The sequence below is a fragment of the Gracilinanus agilis genome, chromosome 2 (assembly GCF_016433145.1).
Source record: "Gracilinanus agilis isolate LMUSP501 chromosome 2, AgileGrace, whole genome shotgun sequence".
Taxonomy (NCBI): domain Eukaryota; kingdom Metazoa; phylum Chordata; class Mammalia; order Didelphimorphia; family Didelphidae; genus Gracilinanus; species Gracilinanus agilis.
Window position 1 is genome coordinate 53,977,850 of NC_058131.1, and position 15,273 is coordinate 53,993,122.

The 15,273-nt window shown below is 54.7% G+C and overlaps 1 protein-coding gene across 1 annotated transcript in view; it reads left to right on the forward strand.

The window, feature by feature from the left end:
- The window catches only part of SLC7A5 (solute carrier family 7 member 5), a 56,090-nt gene extending 41,857 nt beyond the window's left edge, over positions 1-14,233 (forward strand). Inside the window, exons 3-10 of the mRNA XM_044660534.1 lie at positions 3,265-3,370; positions 5,463-5,507; positions 9,609-9,732; positions 10,450-10,553; positions 10,843-10,939; positions 11,381-11,530; positions 13,582-13,759; positions 14,086-14,233. Of these exons, the coding sequence (XP_044516469.1) occupies positions 3,265-3,370; positions 5,463-5,507; positions 9,609-9,732; positions 10,450-10,553; positions 10,843-10,939; positions 11,381-11,530; positions 13,582-13,759; positions 14,086-14,141 (860 nt within the window). The 3' untranslated portion in view covers positions 14,142-14,233. The remainder of the gene's footprint in view (positions 1-3,264; positions 3,371-5,462; positions 5,508-9,608; positions 9,733-10,449; positions 10,554-10,842; positions 10,940-11,380; positions 11,531-13,581; positions 13,760-14,085) is intronic.
- The last annotated feature ends 1,040 nt before the right edge of the window (positions 14,234-15,273 follow it).

Here is a 15,273-nt window from a genome sequence, read left to right on the forward strand (position 1 = left end):
ATAGTTAGCCCTGAGGGTCTCCTGCCCACTTCCTCCTCCCGCCATGGCTCCAGTTCCAGCATGGCCACAGGTGGTCTCCTAATTAAAGCATCCACCCAGCCAGATCCTCTTTGACTGTGCACAGCTGTGGTTTCCTGGCTGTGACCATGGGCTCTGAATCGATGGCAGGAAGAGCGTGCTGGGGACCCTCATGGTTTGTTTTACAACAGGAAACAGCTTCAGTTACAGTCCTGGTGCTGTCCCCCCACCCTGGCATGTACACTGGAAGGCTCCTACTGCCAGCAGCCATGTCTGGTCTTCCCCCTTTGGCAGGACGGTTGCTCTCCGTACACAAGACTTGATTCTGTTCTTAATAGCTAGACATGTCTTAGCTATGACCTGTTAGTATGATGGTCTGTTGTGAGGCCCCAGGAAATAACATGAGAATCAACATGGTGGGATGCCCAGAAAGTTTGTTTCTAGAATAGAACAGAGGTGGCAAACATGCAGCCCCCAGAACTTCCAAGTGCTGCTCCCACTGGATTAAAATGTCATTGGGAACTAGTTATTTTTATGCAGGTATATTTTTTCCCAATTATATGTAATAACAATTTTCTACACATTTTCCAAAATTATAAGGTCCATATTGTCTCCTTCCCTCCCCCCTCTTAGAGATGGTAGACAATTTAATCTGGGTTATGTATGCGTGTATTATCATGAAAATATACTTCCATTTGGGTCATTTTTTTTTTAAACCCTTAACTTCTGTGTATTGGCTCCTAGGTGGAAGAGTGGTAAGGGTGGGCAATGGGGGTCAAGTGACTTGCCCAGGGTCACACAGCTGGGAAGTGTCTGAGGCCGGATTTGAACCTAGGACCTCCCGTCTCTAGGCCCAACTCTCAATCCACTGAGCTACCCAACTGCCCCCATTTGGGTCATTTTTATAAGAGAATATTCATGTAATACCAAAACCCCCAAAATAAGACCATAACTAGACTAATGTGAAAGATAGTATGCTTTGATTTGCATCTGACCCCAACAGTTCTTTCTCTGGAGGTGGATTATATTGTCATAATTCCCTCAGCATTGTCCTAGATCAGTGATTCCAAAAGTGGGCGTCACCACCCCCTGGTGGGTGCTGCAGCAATCCAGGGGTGCGGTGATGGTGCATTTATCTTTCCTATTAATTGCTATTAAAATTTTTAAAAATTAATTCCTGGGGGGCTAAGTAATATTTTTTCTGGAAAGGGTGCAGTAGGCCAAAAAAGTTTGGAAACCACTGTCCCAGATCATTATATTGCTGAGAGTAGCCAAGTCTTTCACAATTGATCTTCTTACTGTATTGCAGTTACTATGTACAGTGTTCTCCTGGTTCTGCTCATTTCACTCTGCATCAGCCCATGGAGGCCTTTCCAGCCCTTTCTGAAATCATCCTGTTCATCATTCCTTATAGCACAATAGTATTCCATCTCCATCATATACCACAGTTTGTTCAAACATTTCCCAATTGAGAGACATCTCTTTAGTCTCTAATTCTTTGCCACCACAAAAAGAACAGCTATAAATATTTTTGTACAAGTAGGTCCTTTGGTATTGGTATTATAGTATTATTGTAGTAGTGGTATTACAGGATTAAAGAGTTTGCACAGTTTTATGACCCTTTGGACATAGCTCCAAATTGCATTGGGAACTATTTAACAAAATAAGTAAAAATGGAGTAAGACATGGATAACATTATATTTTAAATCACCATGCAGCCTATGGGAATCCTCATGCACCTATTAGTGGCCCCCTTTTCTCTTTGAGTTTGACACCATTGCTTTGGAAAGTCTCAGCCTTCCTGTGCCCCTGGCCCTGGGTTTGGGGGACTGCAAGCTGCAGAGCATGGGCTTGTTGGCAGACCCCTACCCAGGCAGCTACCATGGTAGTCCCAGTCCAAGCAATGACAGAATTTGATTTCTTTTATGAATAGTCCAAAGAGCTAGGAAGTGAGTCTAGTGAAGAAAGCACATAGTGTTCACAGCTAAATATTTTTAAATTTTTTGTCAACGCATTTCCATCTTGGCTTTTTCTGCAGACATCTCTAATCTCCTCAGAGCCTTCAAACTTGAAACGAAGGATAGAGAAATGAGGGAGAAAGTTCAGCCAAACTAACCAGTGCTGACCGCAGGGTCCTTCATCCGCAGCCCCCCCATCTCCACAAAAAGGGGGGACACGGTGTATTTTGTCTCTTCTTTAGAGTCTACTCTGATCCACGGTAGTGACGTGGCAATCAGGATTGTGTGTGTGTCTCCCATTTGCTTTGTTGTCCCCAAGCATTTTGTTTTCCTGGTTCTTTGCACTCCATTCTGCACCAGCTCAGTAAAGTCTCTCCTGGTTCTCTGTTCTTCGTATTTATTGGCTCTTATGGCATGTTAGTGTTTTTTAAGACAATCAGGTTTTCAGGCAGCATTGAGATAAATAAGATCCCAGGTTCACAGAGGCACCTTGAAGGTGCCCATTCAACCTTTCTGTTTTGGAAGTGAGTTGGAGGCTCAGGGACAAGCATGTCAGGGATTTGAACCCCGGTTCTCTGACTCAGAATTTGAGTATATTCTCTTTCATGTGCCGAGTCCTGTGGCATGAAGTCCTCTGCTTTTTCATAAGGTGGAAGTGATCCCCAGAGGTCCTCAAAGGCCTGTGAGAGTGAAGGCTAACAAGGACCTGAGGGATTGAATCCCCGTCTCCATTTGACAGCTGAGGAAACTGAGGCTTGGAGAGGGAAGGAATGGGAGTCAGTCTCACAGTCAGCAAACATGAGGCTCTCTGCCCTTGGGCACTGTGCTCTCACATGCCACCTTCTCTCTTTTGCCAGTAGAACCCAGGGCCTTGGCTGTGAGGTGGCATTGTTTAGGGCCACAGCAGTTCACAGAGGCTGGTGCCCTCTTTGTTTGTGGAAGAAACACCCAGGGCAAAATCCCAGGCCCCTCCAGGAAGAAGTGGGCTGGAATGAGCAGAATTCCCACATAGAATTTGCGTGTCGCTTTGCCTTCTCACAGGCCAGGGAGGGGTGGCAGGGAAGGAGAGAATCTGGAAACTCAAATTTTAAAAAATGAATATCAAGACATGTTGCCTTAGATCTGTGAAATGTTTGAAAAATATTTGAAAACGTGTTTATAAAAGATAATTAGGCCCCCCCCCTTTCCCAGAAGGAACAAGCCACTCCATCCTGTTTCCCCTTCTCAGACGTTCCCCTGAGGACATGCTGAGCTCATGGCCCCCCCTTCCCTTTGCTTCACTTCGCAGGTGAGGTCTCCAGTCTGAGCCCCCAGGTGTCCTTCGAAGGCACCAAGTTAGATGTCGGGAACATCGTGCTGGCACTGTACAGCGGCCTCTTTGCCTACGGCGGCTGGTAAGATGCTGGAGGGTCTTCATTGGCATCGTGTAGGAGGCTGCAGCTCACTCAGTGGTCAGAACCTGCCCTGGGATTGTCAGCCATTCTTTGAGAAGTGCTGGCTTTTCCTCCTGTCCCCCATCCCCTGAGAAGAGCCTGCACTGGGCTGTGGCATCACAGTCTCTGGGCCACCCTTCATGGCCTGGGCGAGGAAGAGGCTAGAGAGGAAAGAGAAGATGAGGATGATCTTGGGGCCTGGATAGCGGGGGGAGGAGGGAGGAAGGCAGGAGCTCTTCAGAGCCTCAGAAGCCTCCTGATGGGCTCTGTGCCCAGTTAGGGGTTACCCTGCCCTTCCCCATGGTCTTTCCCTAGTCCCTGGGCTGCTACTGTAGCACAGGTCCCCCTGTTGGCACTTTGCTCCTCCTGTTTGCGGAGAATTTCTTGCATGTTTCTGCCATCTGACAAGGAACCTCTTCAGCTCAGAGATTTAAGCAGGTCCCCCAGATGGCCAGTTCTTCTAGCCTAGAGCCCCAGGATGAGAGGCCGATAGTGAGGAGCTTGAGCTGTGCTCACGGGAGCCTTCCTTGATGTTCTCTGTGCATGCATCAGACTCAGCCGGAGATGGACCGTGTGAGCACTTCCCCATCCTCCAGGAGGCAGCTAGTGGTCAGTTCAGGGAAGGGGAAGAGAAAGCTGGTGGCTGAGCGGCTGTGAGCAGGCAGGCCTTGGGGATGAGTGACTTCTCTCAAAGCAGCCTGGTGGGCAAGGGATGGGGCACCTGCTGTGTGCCAGACCCTGTGCGTAGTGTTGGGCACCAGGGAAGGGCACAGCCTTCTCTCTTGGAGTCCTCAGGCCCCACTTCTGGTTGTGACTTAGTGCCCAGTGGTGTCACAGCAGCCGCAGGCCTCGGCAGCCTTGGCTTTAAAAGAAAGAGATTTGGCTTGGTGATCTCTAAGGCCCCTTCCAGCCTGATGGTTGAAATGAGGTTCATGGTAGCCGTGATTTTAGGACATTAGACTTGAGGTGGGAAGGAGTGGACAGAGAGCTGGCCTGAAGGTCAGGAAGCCCTGGACCCTGGTCCTGCCTCCGACAAATGAATGGCAGGGCCCTGGGCAAGTCATCTAACCCTGGGCTGCCCCAGGCAACTCTGGGAAGACAGTGAGTTGTGGGGCTGCATTGGCAGAAGAAATTTCCTCCTTGGGACTTCTTGGTGTGATAATGATAGCTGGCATTCATATAGCCCCTATTATGTGCCTGCCAGCCTCTGTATTCATAAGTGTTTTATAATTATTATCTCATTTGATCTTCAGAACAACCCTTGGAAATTATTATTATCCCCATTTTATAGTTAAGGAAACTGAGGCAAACAAGTTAAGTGACTTGACCAGGTAACAACCCAAATCAGATTGGATTTGAATGCCGGTCTTCCCGACCAATGAAATCACAAATCAAGCATTTATTGAACACCTACTGTGTGCCAGGAATTGTGCTTTGCCCTGGATCACAGATCCAGATCCATCCTCTGCTGTGGCTTCAGAGGTTGGGAGAGATGGTTTTTGAGGAGCCGGTATCAGATGGTGCGTGGCTGAGTCAGGTATTCACCCTGTTGGGCTTGTTGCAAGGCCTCGGGGAGCCGTTGGGTGTTTCTCCTCCATTTTGCCCCTGACCAGGTTTGGGCCGCTGCCTTGGGGTCGACCAGCACACACACACTTAGGTTCCTCACATCACCTCCCATCTCCATTCTGATGGCCTTCAGAGTTATCAGAGCCCTTGGTTTGTGTTTGATGAGAAATCATCGTGATGTCTGACCTGTCCATAAAATGTTTCCTAGGCAGCCTCCCTCATAGTCTTCTGGATTCAGCCATCCATTCCCGACTTGGCAGTGGACGAGGCTTATTTGGGGGACTCTGACTAATCCCCATTCTCGGCAGGTAGAGCCAGGGCAGCCCTCCATGGGCCCTGAGTCCTGTCCACACTTTTATTGTGAGCCCCAGAATCCCAGAGTGGAGGGGAGGGATGGCTTCTCGTTCTCCCATCGCTGTTGATTTCATTGTTGGTTTCCGAAGACCCCAATGAGGGGAATTTTAAAACTCTATCTTTTAAATTTCAGGAATTATTTGAATTTTGTCACAGAGGAGATGATAAACCCTTACAGGTACGTTTAATGAATGGAGACATTATTTTAATGAATTGTAGAATAACCTGGGCTTTTCTCTGAAAATGAGCTCAAGGTTCAGGCGTTTGGGCTAACTCTGTATGTGATGGGGCTTGGCTAGGATTCTGTCTCCAATAAAAAGAATTAAAAATAAAACTCAGTAAAACCCCAAGCCTGAAACACTTCAGTTCTCCTGTTATCCTGAAGCTCAGTTGTCTTGCTCTTAGTGGAGGGGGTGCTGAGAGTTTAAGACATTGTCTGGGGATAGCAGAGGAACCGTGGATTCTTGTCACCACGTACTAAGAACTCAGTGTGTCGGAGCTAGTGTTTATGTAGCCATTTAAAGTTTGCCAGATGTCTTATAAATGTTATCTCATTTGAGCCTCACAGTCCCCCTGGGATGTACGCCCCATTTTTCAGGAGGCAGAGAGACATTAAAGGGCCTCCTCGGGGCCGCCTAGCTTGTAAGTGTCTGAGGCCAGATTTGACCTTGGATGCTCTGTGCCCTGTAGTGACTCCTGATGTTCTACAGGCAATTCCCTCTCCCTCTCCGCTCTCAATCTATGATCTGTGATGGCCTTTGATCTCCCATCTTTGGCGCAAGGCTGACAAGGCAGTGCCCGGTGCCTATTTGTGGCCGTCATGAAGGGATGGGATCTTGCCTCCTGGCCTCTCCTTTGAAGAAGGAGAATTGTTCTACCCCATTAGCATCTGGCATTGGAAATCCTGAGTGCACCTGGGGAGGAAAGGTGGCCAAGCACACTGACAGGAAGAAAATGGTGCCGGTTTGCTATTGTGTGGCAACATCATCATGAGTGTAGAAAAGCAGACAGAGACCCGATAAAGCTGCAGCCAGACTGAACGCGGTGATGGCTGAGGGACCAGAGGGCCCCAGGTCAGGTCTTGTCCCGAGTCTGGCCCAGGGTGATTGGAAGCTGGTAGTACGAGGAAGGCTTTCATTCGACTCTTTCTTCTATAGAGAAGTATTTGCTAAAAGACTGACTCAGCTAAGATTTCCAAGATAATTTACTCCCTTCTGAGAAAAACAAACAAAAAAAAAAAAATGAAAGGAAGAAGCGGGGCAGACGGCCATCTCCATTTCTACGACTGGCCAGTCTTTATATCCTTGAAGAAACTGAGGCTCTGGGGTTGGGGAATGGGAAGGACCTTTAAAAGTGAGGATGGTCTGAGCTCCAGCCCAATTTCCTGCCCCACCGTGCACAAAGCACTTGGAACTTGTAGCCTCAGTTTCCTTTTTGTCAAATGGAGAGGCAACCTCAATGATTCCTGTGGCCCCTTCCTACTCATTCAAGCACTGCGGACATTTTCTTAGACCAGGATTGGAACATTTATGGGGAAGGCTATCAGTTCTTAGTGAGCCTTCTTTCTCTTTATCTCATCTCAGGGAGCTGCTACAAAGTAGATACTAGTCCCCCGAAACAGGACAAAGAAGGAGCAGCTACTAGGTCTAGGATCTCCACCAACGCCCTCCCGCTCCAGGCAGCAAATTTGAATCGCAGTCAGGTTCTCAGCCAACCCAGTGCCAGTGCCATCCCCAGAGAAGTTTAAGAAGAGTCTGGCCCTTGCCCGCAGAGATGAGGTGAAAAAACACACACCTGAAGGCAGCTTCAAATCAGGCCAGACAAGGAAGGGCCTGGGGCACAGGGGGTATCCTCATTGCTTGAGGGGCCAGGTTGGGCTGGGCCAGCTTTTCAGGCTCTGGCTGTCCTCTGGGCATCCCTCTTAGGCCAGGAGGGCAGCCCTGGGACATTCCTGAAGGGAGACACCATCCCATCCAGTAACAAGATGTTTGGGGCAAGACAGAAGATGAAGTCCAGGGTTAGGGAAAAGCCTAGTGCAAGAAACGCGGGCCCAGGAGAGCTGGGGAGACGTCACGGCCAAGGGCAGAGGACTAGGAAGGAATTGAGGGAGATGGCTTCAGCCTGTGTCCAGTTAGTAGTTTGTCTTGTGGCCATTCCATTAGATTTGTGTGTTCACAGGCACGTTGTTGGCACTGGTTGGAAGGGGCTTCTCGAGCTTCTTTTGCTCCTTCCTCCTGGGATGGGACCTGACTCAAGGCCCCTGCTTTAGCCCTGCCTGCCCGTGAAGCCTCTATTTATTACAGGAGAGGGGGAGACTCGATGGCCTGCAGGCCCTTTCTTCTTGCTCTGGGGCTAGGAGCCCAGTTAGACTGTAACTCTGAGTCACTTTATACGTGTGTGTGTGTGTGTGTGTGTGTGTGTGTGTACGTGTACTTCTATATATGTGTATGTGTGTCTGTTCTAGAAAATCTTCCTAAAATAGCCATTTTAGAGTTGCCAGAACACTTTCTTTTTATATTTATGAAACCCTGGCAACAGAAGCCTGGAGCAGGGCATCAGAAGGCCAGAGCCTTCGAGCTTAAGGTGGCCTTGGAGATCTTCAAAGCAAACCCCACCAGCAAGGAGTGGACCCAGGGTTCGAGCTTTGGACCCAGTGGTGGCTGTCACAGGTGTGCCCTAAGCTGTGGACGAGCTGTTGGCCAGAGTGCCAGGCTTGGGGCAGGAGCCGGGGACATGCCTGGCGGAATGCTCTTTCCTCCCATCATGTCCCGTGGCCTTTTGGAGTTAGAATTACATTACAGCTCATTTCCTCCCTCCCCTTAATGAGCTCTACCCCACCCCCCACCCCCCACCCCGTGTTGCTCCACTTGCTGGCTAAGTTCTAAGAGTTACTGCAGGGACTGGTCTGCTTTCCTCCGACTGTTTGGCTCGTCCTCTCACAATGCATTTACAGAGTACCCACTGCATGGTGGCTAGAGCGGCAGGTGGAGTCAGGAGGTTCTGGGTTCCAGTTTAGCCTCAGACACTTCCTAGCTGTGTGACCCTCTGTCTTAGGGCGGTTACTAAGACAGAAAGTAAGATTAAAAAAAAAAAAAGCCTTGTGCTAAAATCTGAGCATACGGAGACCCGGAGGCAGGGCCTGCCCTTGGGTAGTTCATGCTCACTGGGGTGGCTGCAGCAGTCCAGGGTTTACTTCCCCTCGGTCTCATGTGAGCCTGACACTGAGGCCCGCTGATCGGTTTGCCCCAGGCACAGGTCAGACCCTTGTCTTTCTGACTGATTACACTCTGCTGACCGTTCCCTTCTGGGGGGCACACTCACCCCCTCTGTGTTCGTTCGGGCCGGTCAGCCTGGGCAGCCACGAAGGGTTAGCCAGTGGGCTGGAGGGGCAGCTTCCAAGATCATCGCTCGGCTCCCCGCTCCCGCCCCGGCCCCGCTGCCCCTCGGGAGCCTCTCCTCGGCCCAGGACCCGAGCCCAATGCTTTGGGGGGGGGTGCAGGTCACTATAGAACAGGTGATCCGGCCCACTTGTGGAGGCCCTCGCTCCTCCCCTTGCCTGCCTCCCCGGTTTCAGAGATGGGGGACCAAGGCCCTGAGGTAAAAGAACTTCTTTCATTCTAGATGGTCCTTAGAGCAAGCAGCAAGCCAGGGCCGGGGGAGAGGGGCGGGCGCTGGAATCTGCTGGGGAGGATCGGCCCCCGCCGCCGCCATATTTGGAGGTCTGGGGCGGCTCCTCGGCGGGTCCCCAGGACGGCCAGCTCTCTCGGAGCCACAGGCTCCTCTTGGGGCGCCTCTCGGCCGGTGTGGTGCCTCGTGCCATAGCCCGATGGTGGAGAAGGGCAGGGGCGCCATCGGCACGGGGAAGCTGGCTGAGTGGACTCCCCGGAGCAGCCTGGCAGGGGAGGGCAGGCGGGAGGCCAGCCTCGTTCTGTAGAAGAGAAGGCAGAGGCTCAGAGGGCTGCCACGGTCCTGTCTCGGCAGGGCAGCATCAGGCGTCTCACAGGCCTGCGCCTTAAGGTCCAGGCCGGGACGTCCCTGTCAGGTGGGGCTTCTCGGTTTGGTTCTTAGCCCGGGCACTTTGCCAGCACGCACGTGTCCCGGATCCCACAGATGCAGATAACGAGGCCTCCGAGTTGTCCCTGGTCCTTCACCCCACGGAGCAGTCACGGGAGCTGTGCCCCCACTCTCCCTCCTTACCAGGGAACTCCCCGAGCTGTGGGGCCTCTGGGGTACCCCGAGAACTGCTGGCACTCATGTGACCGCTCGCTTCTGATTGCAGAAACCTGCCCCTGGCCATCATCATCTCCCTGCCGGTGGTCACCTTGGTGTACGTCCTCACAAACCTGGCCTACTTCACCACTCTGTCCACGGAGCAGATGCTGAGCTCCGAAGCAGTGGCTGTGGTAGGTCTCTGATCCCTCTCCCAGGGTCCTCAGGGGGTCCGGCGGCCGGGGCCGGGCACAGAATCCAGCCAGCTTTTCCTAAGAGGCATTGCCTTTGGGAGCAATGGCCTGGCAGTGGCGTGTCAATGGGGTTCCCTCTCGTTTTGGGGGCCCTTCCTGGATCCCTGGGAAGGGGGCCACCTTTAGTCCTGGCCCAGAGGTCTTGTTGGAAGGCTGGGCCCATACATTCTCCTCCTCCCCAGCATCCAGAAAGGCCCCCCTTCCAGAGTCCTTGTCCTGCCTGCTTTGGAGGGCCCCCATCCCCCAATCAACCCAGACGTGTCCTGCCGAGACTTGGGTGACTCTTGGGGCTCCCTGTGGAGGAGAACCCCAGGGGGGACACCTCCCCACCACTGGGGGGGGCACTGATGCCCCACAGGGTCCTTTTTGACCCCTCCACACAGGAGCCCTGCATTGGCAGGCCCCCTGAAGCTCCTGGAGCCCCTCTTCCCTCACTTCCTCTGGGGTCTGGTTTTAGAAGAGCCACAAGAGCTCTGAGCACGCTTGCCTGAAGCCTTCCTGATGCTTCAGTAAAAGTGAGTCCCGGCTTTCCTCACGGGGGTCCCGAGGCTCCAGGCCACAGCCAGGGAGCAGTTGTTTGCTTCCGGCCCCCTTGTTCCTCCCCTTCCCCCGGACCCTCGGGGCAGGGAGGCCTGATGGCAGGTTCTGTGTGGGCAGGACTTTGGGAACTACCACCTGGGCGTCATGTCTTGGATCATCCCCGTCTTCGTGGGCTTGTCGTGCTTCGGATCAGTCAACGGCTCCCTCTTCACTTCCTCCAGGTACTCCGGGCCATGCCGGCTGGATTCTTCCCTCGGAGGAGTGGGCTGGGAAACGGGCTGCCGGGTAACCCCTGGGAGGGGAGGCCAGGCCTGGTTGGGGGACAAGCTGCTTGGGACGGGGGCCAGAGAGCCCAGGCTTGTGGCAGCCTCTTCCCTTCCCCACGTCCCTGGGGCCTCTCCACAGCCACGCTCACTCTCTCCCGTACCCGGAATGACCGCTACCCTGGGGGTGGGGGTGTGGCCCGGCCTGCCAGAACAGGGGCAGAAAGCGCCTGTGCTCTCCCCGCAGGTTGTTCTTTGTGGGCTCCAGGGAGGGCCACCTGCCTTCCATCCTGTCCATGATCCACCCCAAGAACCTGACTCCTGTGCCGTCCCTCGTGTTCACGGTAAGAGGCCCTGAGGACTGGGAGAGCTGCCCCCCCAAGCGGGGCTTCTCTAGAGGGTGCTCAAAGGCCCCCCAGACCTCATTAGTGCCCCAGAGCTTGTCAGAAAACTGCCTAGCTTATGGGCCAGCTTCCGAGCGGCTCCCCGGGACCTGGTCCTCTCCCGCGAGGGGGACGCTGATGGGGATACGGGTCAGGCCCTGACGCCCGGGCCCTGCTCTGGGGGTGGGGAGAGGCGGGGGGCTCTCTGGACATTCTCTGTGCCCCCTTCTCACTGCACACACGATCTGTGCACACATGCCCTGCCCCCCCTTCTTAATGGTCTCGTTTCTCCTTAAAATACGCCCCAGTGCAGAGGCTGGGCCTGCGGCTCGTCAGTGCGAGCGAGGGTGGCGGGCGCTGGTGACGCCTGGGAGCTCACCCCGTCTCTCTGTGCCCTTGCAGTGCGCCATGACCCTGCTCTACGCCTTCTCCAAAGACATCTTCTCCGTCATCAACTTCTTCAGCTTCTTTAACTGGCTGTGCGTGGCCCTGGCCATCATCGGCATGATGTGGCTCCGCTTCAAGCGGCCGGAGATGAACAGACCCATCAAGGTGAGGGCCGGGGCTGCCCCCTCCTGCTGGGGAGGGACCCGGAGCCGACCTTCCCGGCCTGGCCTTCCCGCCTGGCTTTCCCAGAGCCGGCCTGGCCACCGGCTTTCTGCTTCTGAGAATGACATAACTGACCCCCCCCCCCCCCCCTTCCCCCGGGCCCCACAGTGCAGACCGAGCCAGAACATTCCTCGGGGAATGAATGTGTTTCTCTGGCTGTGTGGGCTTCTGGCGAGGTGAGCACCATCCCTGGAGCCCTCGCTGAGCTTTGTGGGAATGGATGCCATGAGCGACCCTTCTCTGGGCCTTTGCCCATCCGGTTCTTCCCTGGCAGGTGCCCACAGCGGGCATTCCTGGCCCCTTTGTTGGCAGGCCTAGCGGGGACGCTTGAGCAATGCGGCACACACAGAGGGCCTGTTTGCCTTCGGATATTCCCTCCAAGCGGAGGCTGCGGCCGTTTGTAGAGTAGGACACAGAGACTCGTCATCCTGACCGTCTCACCAAGGGCCTCCTTAGAAGCTGGGCGGAGAGGCCGGCCTCCTCCCTCCCGTGCGGCCCTTGGCTCTGTCCCTTCTGCCCTGGGCTCTGGAAACACTAACTAAAGAGGAGACATGGAAGCCAGACTCTGAGGAGAGATGTCTGCCCGGCTGGGCAGCGTCTCTGGGGAGAGTCGGCGTCCGAGGTGGCTCCAGAGCAGCCTGGCTGTCCCCCTCAGGGACTCTCACCCAGTTCCCCCAGAAAGAAGTCCCAGGCTCGGCCCAGTGATCTGTGGCCCACTCCACTCGCCAGGTTCCGCCTCAGAGGCTCTCTCCATTGTGGCCTGGGCTCTGCCTCGCTGCCCATAAAGCAGCTGTGAGGGGAGCCTCGGGCGCTTGTCTGGCCTGGCCTGGGGGAGAGGAAGCCGAGGGAGGGAGGGCCGGTGGGTGGATGTGAGGCCCAGCATGGCTCGAGGCACCAAGGCGTTCATGGTGGGAGGAGCGGGACTTAGCGAAGGTTTTACATGTCCTGGCGAGCTCTGGGTTTCTGAGAAGTCTTGAGTCACCCCAGAATCGGGATAGGGCCTCCCCTCAGACCCCAGCAGACAAAGGGCGCACATGACGCTGAGCCGGAGGAGTCCGGGAGTGAAGATGAGAAAGCCCCGGGCCCAGGGCAGGCAGAAGGCCCCGAGACCCTCAGGGGCACCCCGAGCTCTGTATGAATCGGGTCACAGAACCAGGGAGCCGGCCTCCCCTCCTAGCCCCAGCCAGCTGACCAGAGCGAGGCAGACCAGCCTTAGGGCCTTGGCGACTCTCCGTCGAGGGCTTTGGGTAATGGCCTCCTCAGCGTGGACGTGGGAGAGCCGCCTCCTCTGCAGGCCTCCTGGGGCCATTAGCAAGTTAGAAGCCAAGAAAAGAGCACTCGGGCCTTGTCCAGCTGGCCGTAGTCGCCACCCAAGCCCGGCCTTTCTGCCCTGAGGAAGTACTTACTCTCGGGGAGTATCGGCAGTGGGACCCGCTCATTGCGCAGCCGGGTGCCTCAGTGGAGAGAACTCTAGGCCTGGAGTCAGGAGGGCCTGGCTTCCTGTGCAGCCTGTGACCCTAGACAAGTCACTTCACCACCATTTGCCTCAGTTTCCCTGTGTGTAAAATGGAGGAACCCTTCCAGGGTACTGAGATACTAATTGTAAAGTGCCCAGCACCTAGCGGGCCCTGAATAAATGATTGTTAAACTTTTAGAATATATTTTAAAGTAATATAAAAATAGCATCAACATAGAGAGCCAGGCCTAGAGACGGGAGGTCCTGGGTTCAAAGGTGGCCTCAGACACTTTCTCACCGTGTGACCCTGGGCGAGTCACCTAACCCCCATGGTCCAGCCCTTCCCGCTCTTCTGCCTTGGAGCCAACACACACGGTGTGGATTCCGGGACGGAAGGAATGGGTGTAAAAAGATGCCACCCTGCGAGCCCCCCGTGCTTGCTCCGGGAACCTGACCTGGGTCTGGGGCGCCGCTTCCCGCCGGGCTCTCAGGTCGTGACTCTTTCTGGGCTTTTACACTCGAACCCTCTCGTCCCCAGGTGAACCTCATCTTGCCCATCTTCTTCATCATGGCCTGCCTGTTCCTGATCGCCGTCTCTTTCTGGAAAACGCCCGTGGAGTGTGCCATCGGCTTCGTCATCATCCTCACCGGCATTCCTATTTACTTCATCGGTGTCTGGTGGAAAAACAAGCCCAAGTGGCTGCTGCAGGGCATCTGTGAGTCTCTGGGCCCGCTCGGGCGGGGGGCCTCGGTCCGAATCCTGCCCCCACGCGTGCCAGCCTGGCCGGGCCGCCCAGGCTCTGCCACCTCCACCCCCGGAAAGGTCACATTTGTGCCCGGCACATGCCTGGTGGGCCTGGCCGCCCTGGAGGCTGACCCGGGGACTCGCCTCTAGTCAGACTGCCCTGCCAGCGCAGCGGGGGCGGGTGAGCCGGGCACATCAGAGGGCCCCCGGCCTGGCCTTGGTGGTGACCAACTGGCAGCTGGTGGGAAGGACGCCTTCTGCCCCCGCATAACCTAGTTTCCTTTTCTTCCCAAACAGTCTCCACGACAGTCCTGTGCCAGAAGCTCATGGAGGTGGTTCCCCAGGAGTCCTGAGTCCCCCGAGAGCGAACGCAGATGTCACTTGGAAAAAACACAGCCCCCCCTTTCAGAAAACAAGAGTGAGCCCAGCAGTTCCCTTCCCTGCTCCCCCCCCCCCCCCCCCCAAGGCCTGGCAGCGCTGCCTGCAGCCTTCTCTCCTGTGCTCGAGCCTGGCAGCTGAGGGTGCTTTGACAGACAAACCTGCGGTACAAACGAACCTCTTCTGGATACCTCCTCGGGACCCCGCGGGGGTCAGGGAACAAGTGGTCCAATTAGGCATTAACTCTGGATTTCTGACTGACAGCTAGATGTTATTTTCGAGAGTGTTTTGTTTTCCTTCATTTATTTTATTTTTTAACTTAAGGTTCAGTCTAGTAGATGCTATTGATACAATTTCTTTTTACAAGTGAGAATTTTTTTCCAACGCTGCCCACTGTACCCAGTAGCTCTGGATGGGACCAACACCGCGACTCCCGGACAAGCAGCGGTTCTTGGCCGACGCCAGCGTCACCCTGTGGAGCAGGGGGCCTTCTGAAGGCCGAGGCTCCGGGGCCCAGTGGGCAGAACTACTGAGACTTGATCCAATGTGGATTTCCAACGGGGGCCTGCACTGACTCCTCCTGCGGGTCTGCTTCTGCTCCTCATTTTGTGTTACCGCACAGTGATGTTGGGTTGTTGGTTTGTGTTGTTTTTTTTTAATTGTCATAAATGGAGCTAGTTCAAACCGAACCTCTGAATTTTTGTTTTTACCTTGAAGACCGGAGGTAGCCCCTCCTCACCAGCTGCTTCCCTCCCCAAAGGGTAGAAACAAATAAACACCCCTTGTTGTGTTTGCAGAGTGAAGGGAGATGCTTCAGGAAGCTTCAGTGAGTTTTGAGTTCAGAGAACGCCTTACCCACTTTTCCTAGAGAAAGGGAAGGCAGCCCCAAGGACCCTTGGCTGGGGGGGGGGGTCGTGGGCCAGGCTCGGCAGCCCCCATCTCAGTCGTTCCTCACTTCCTTTGTCCCCCAGGGCTTCAGGCCACCCCTCTACAGCCCCACATACAGGTTCACGTACATGGCGGCTCTGGAGCCAAGGAGGATCCCGGCACCTCTCATTAAGAGGGCGGCCCCCGAGGCTCGGAAAGATGCAGCCTCACAGCCGTCCC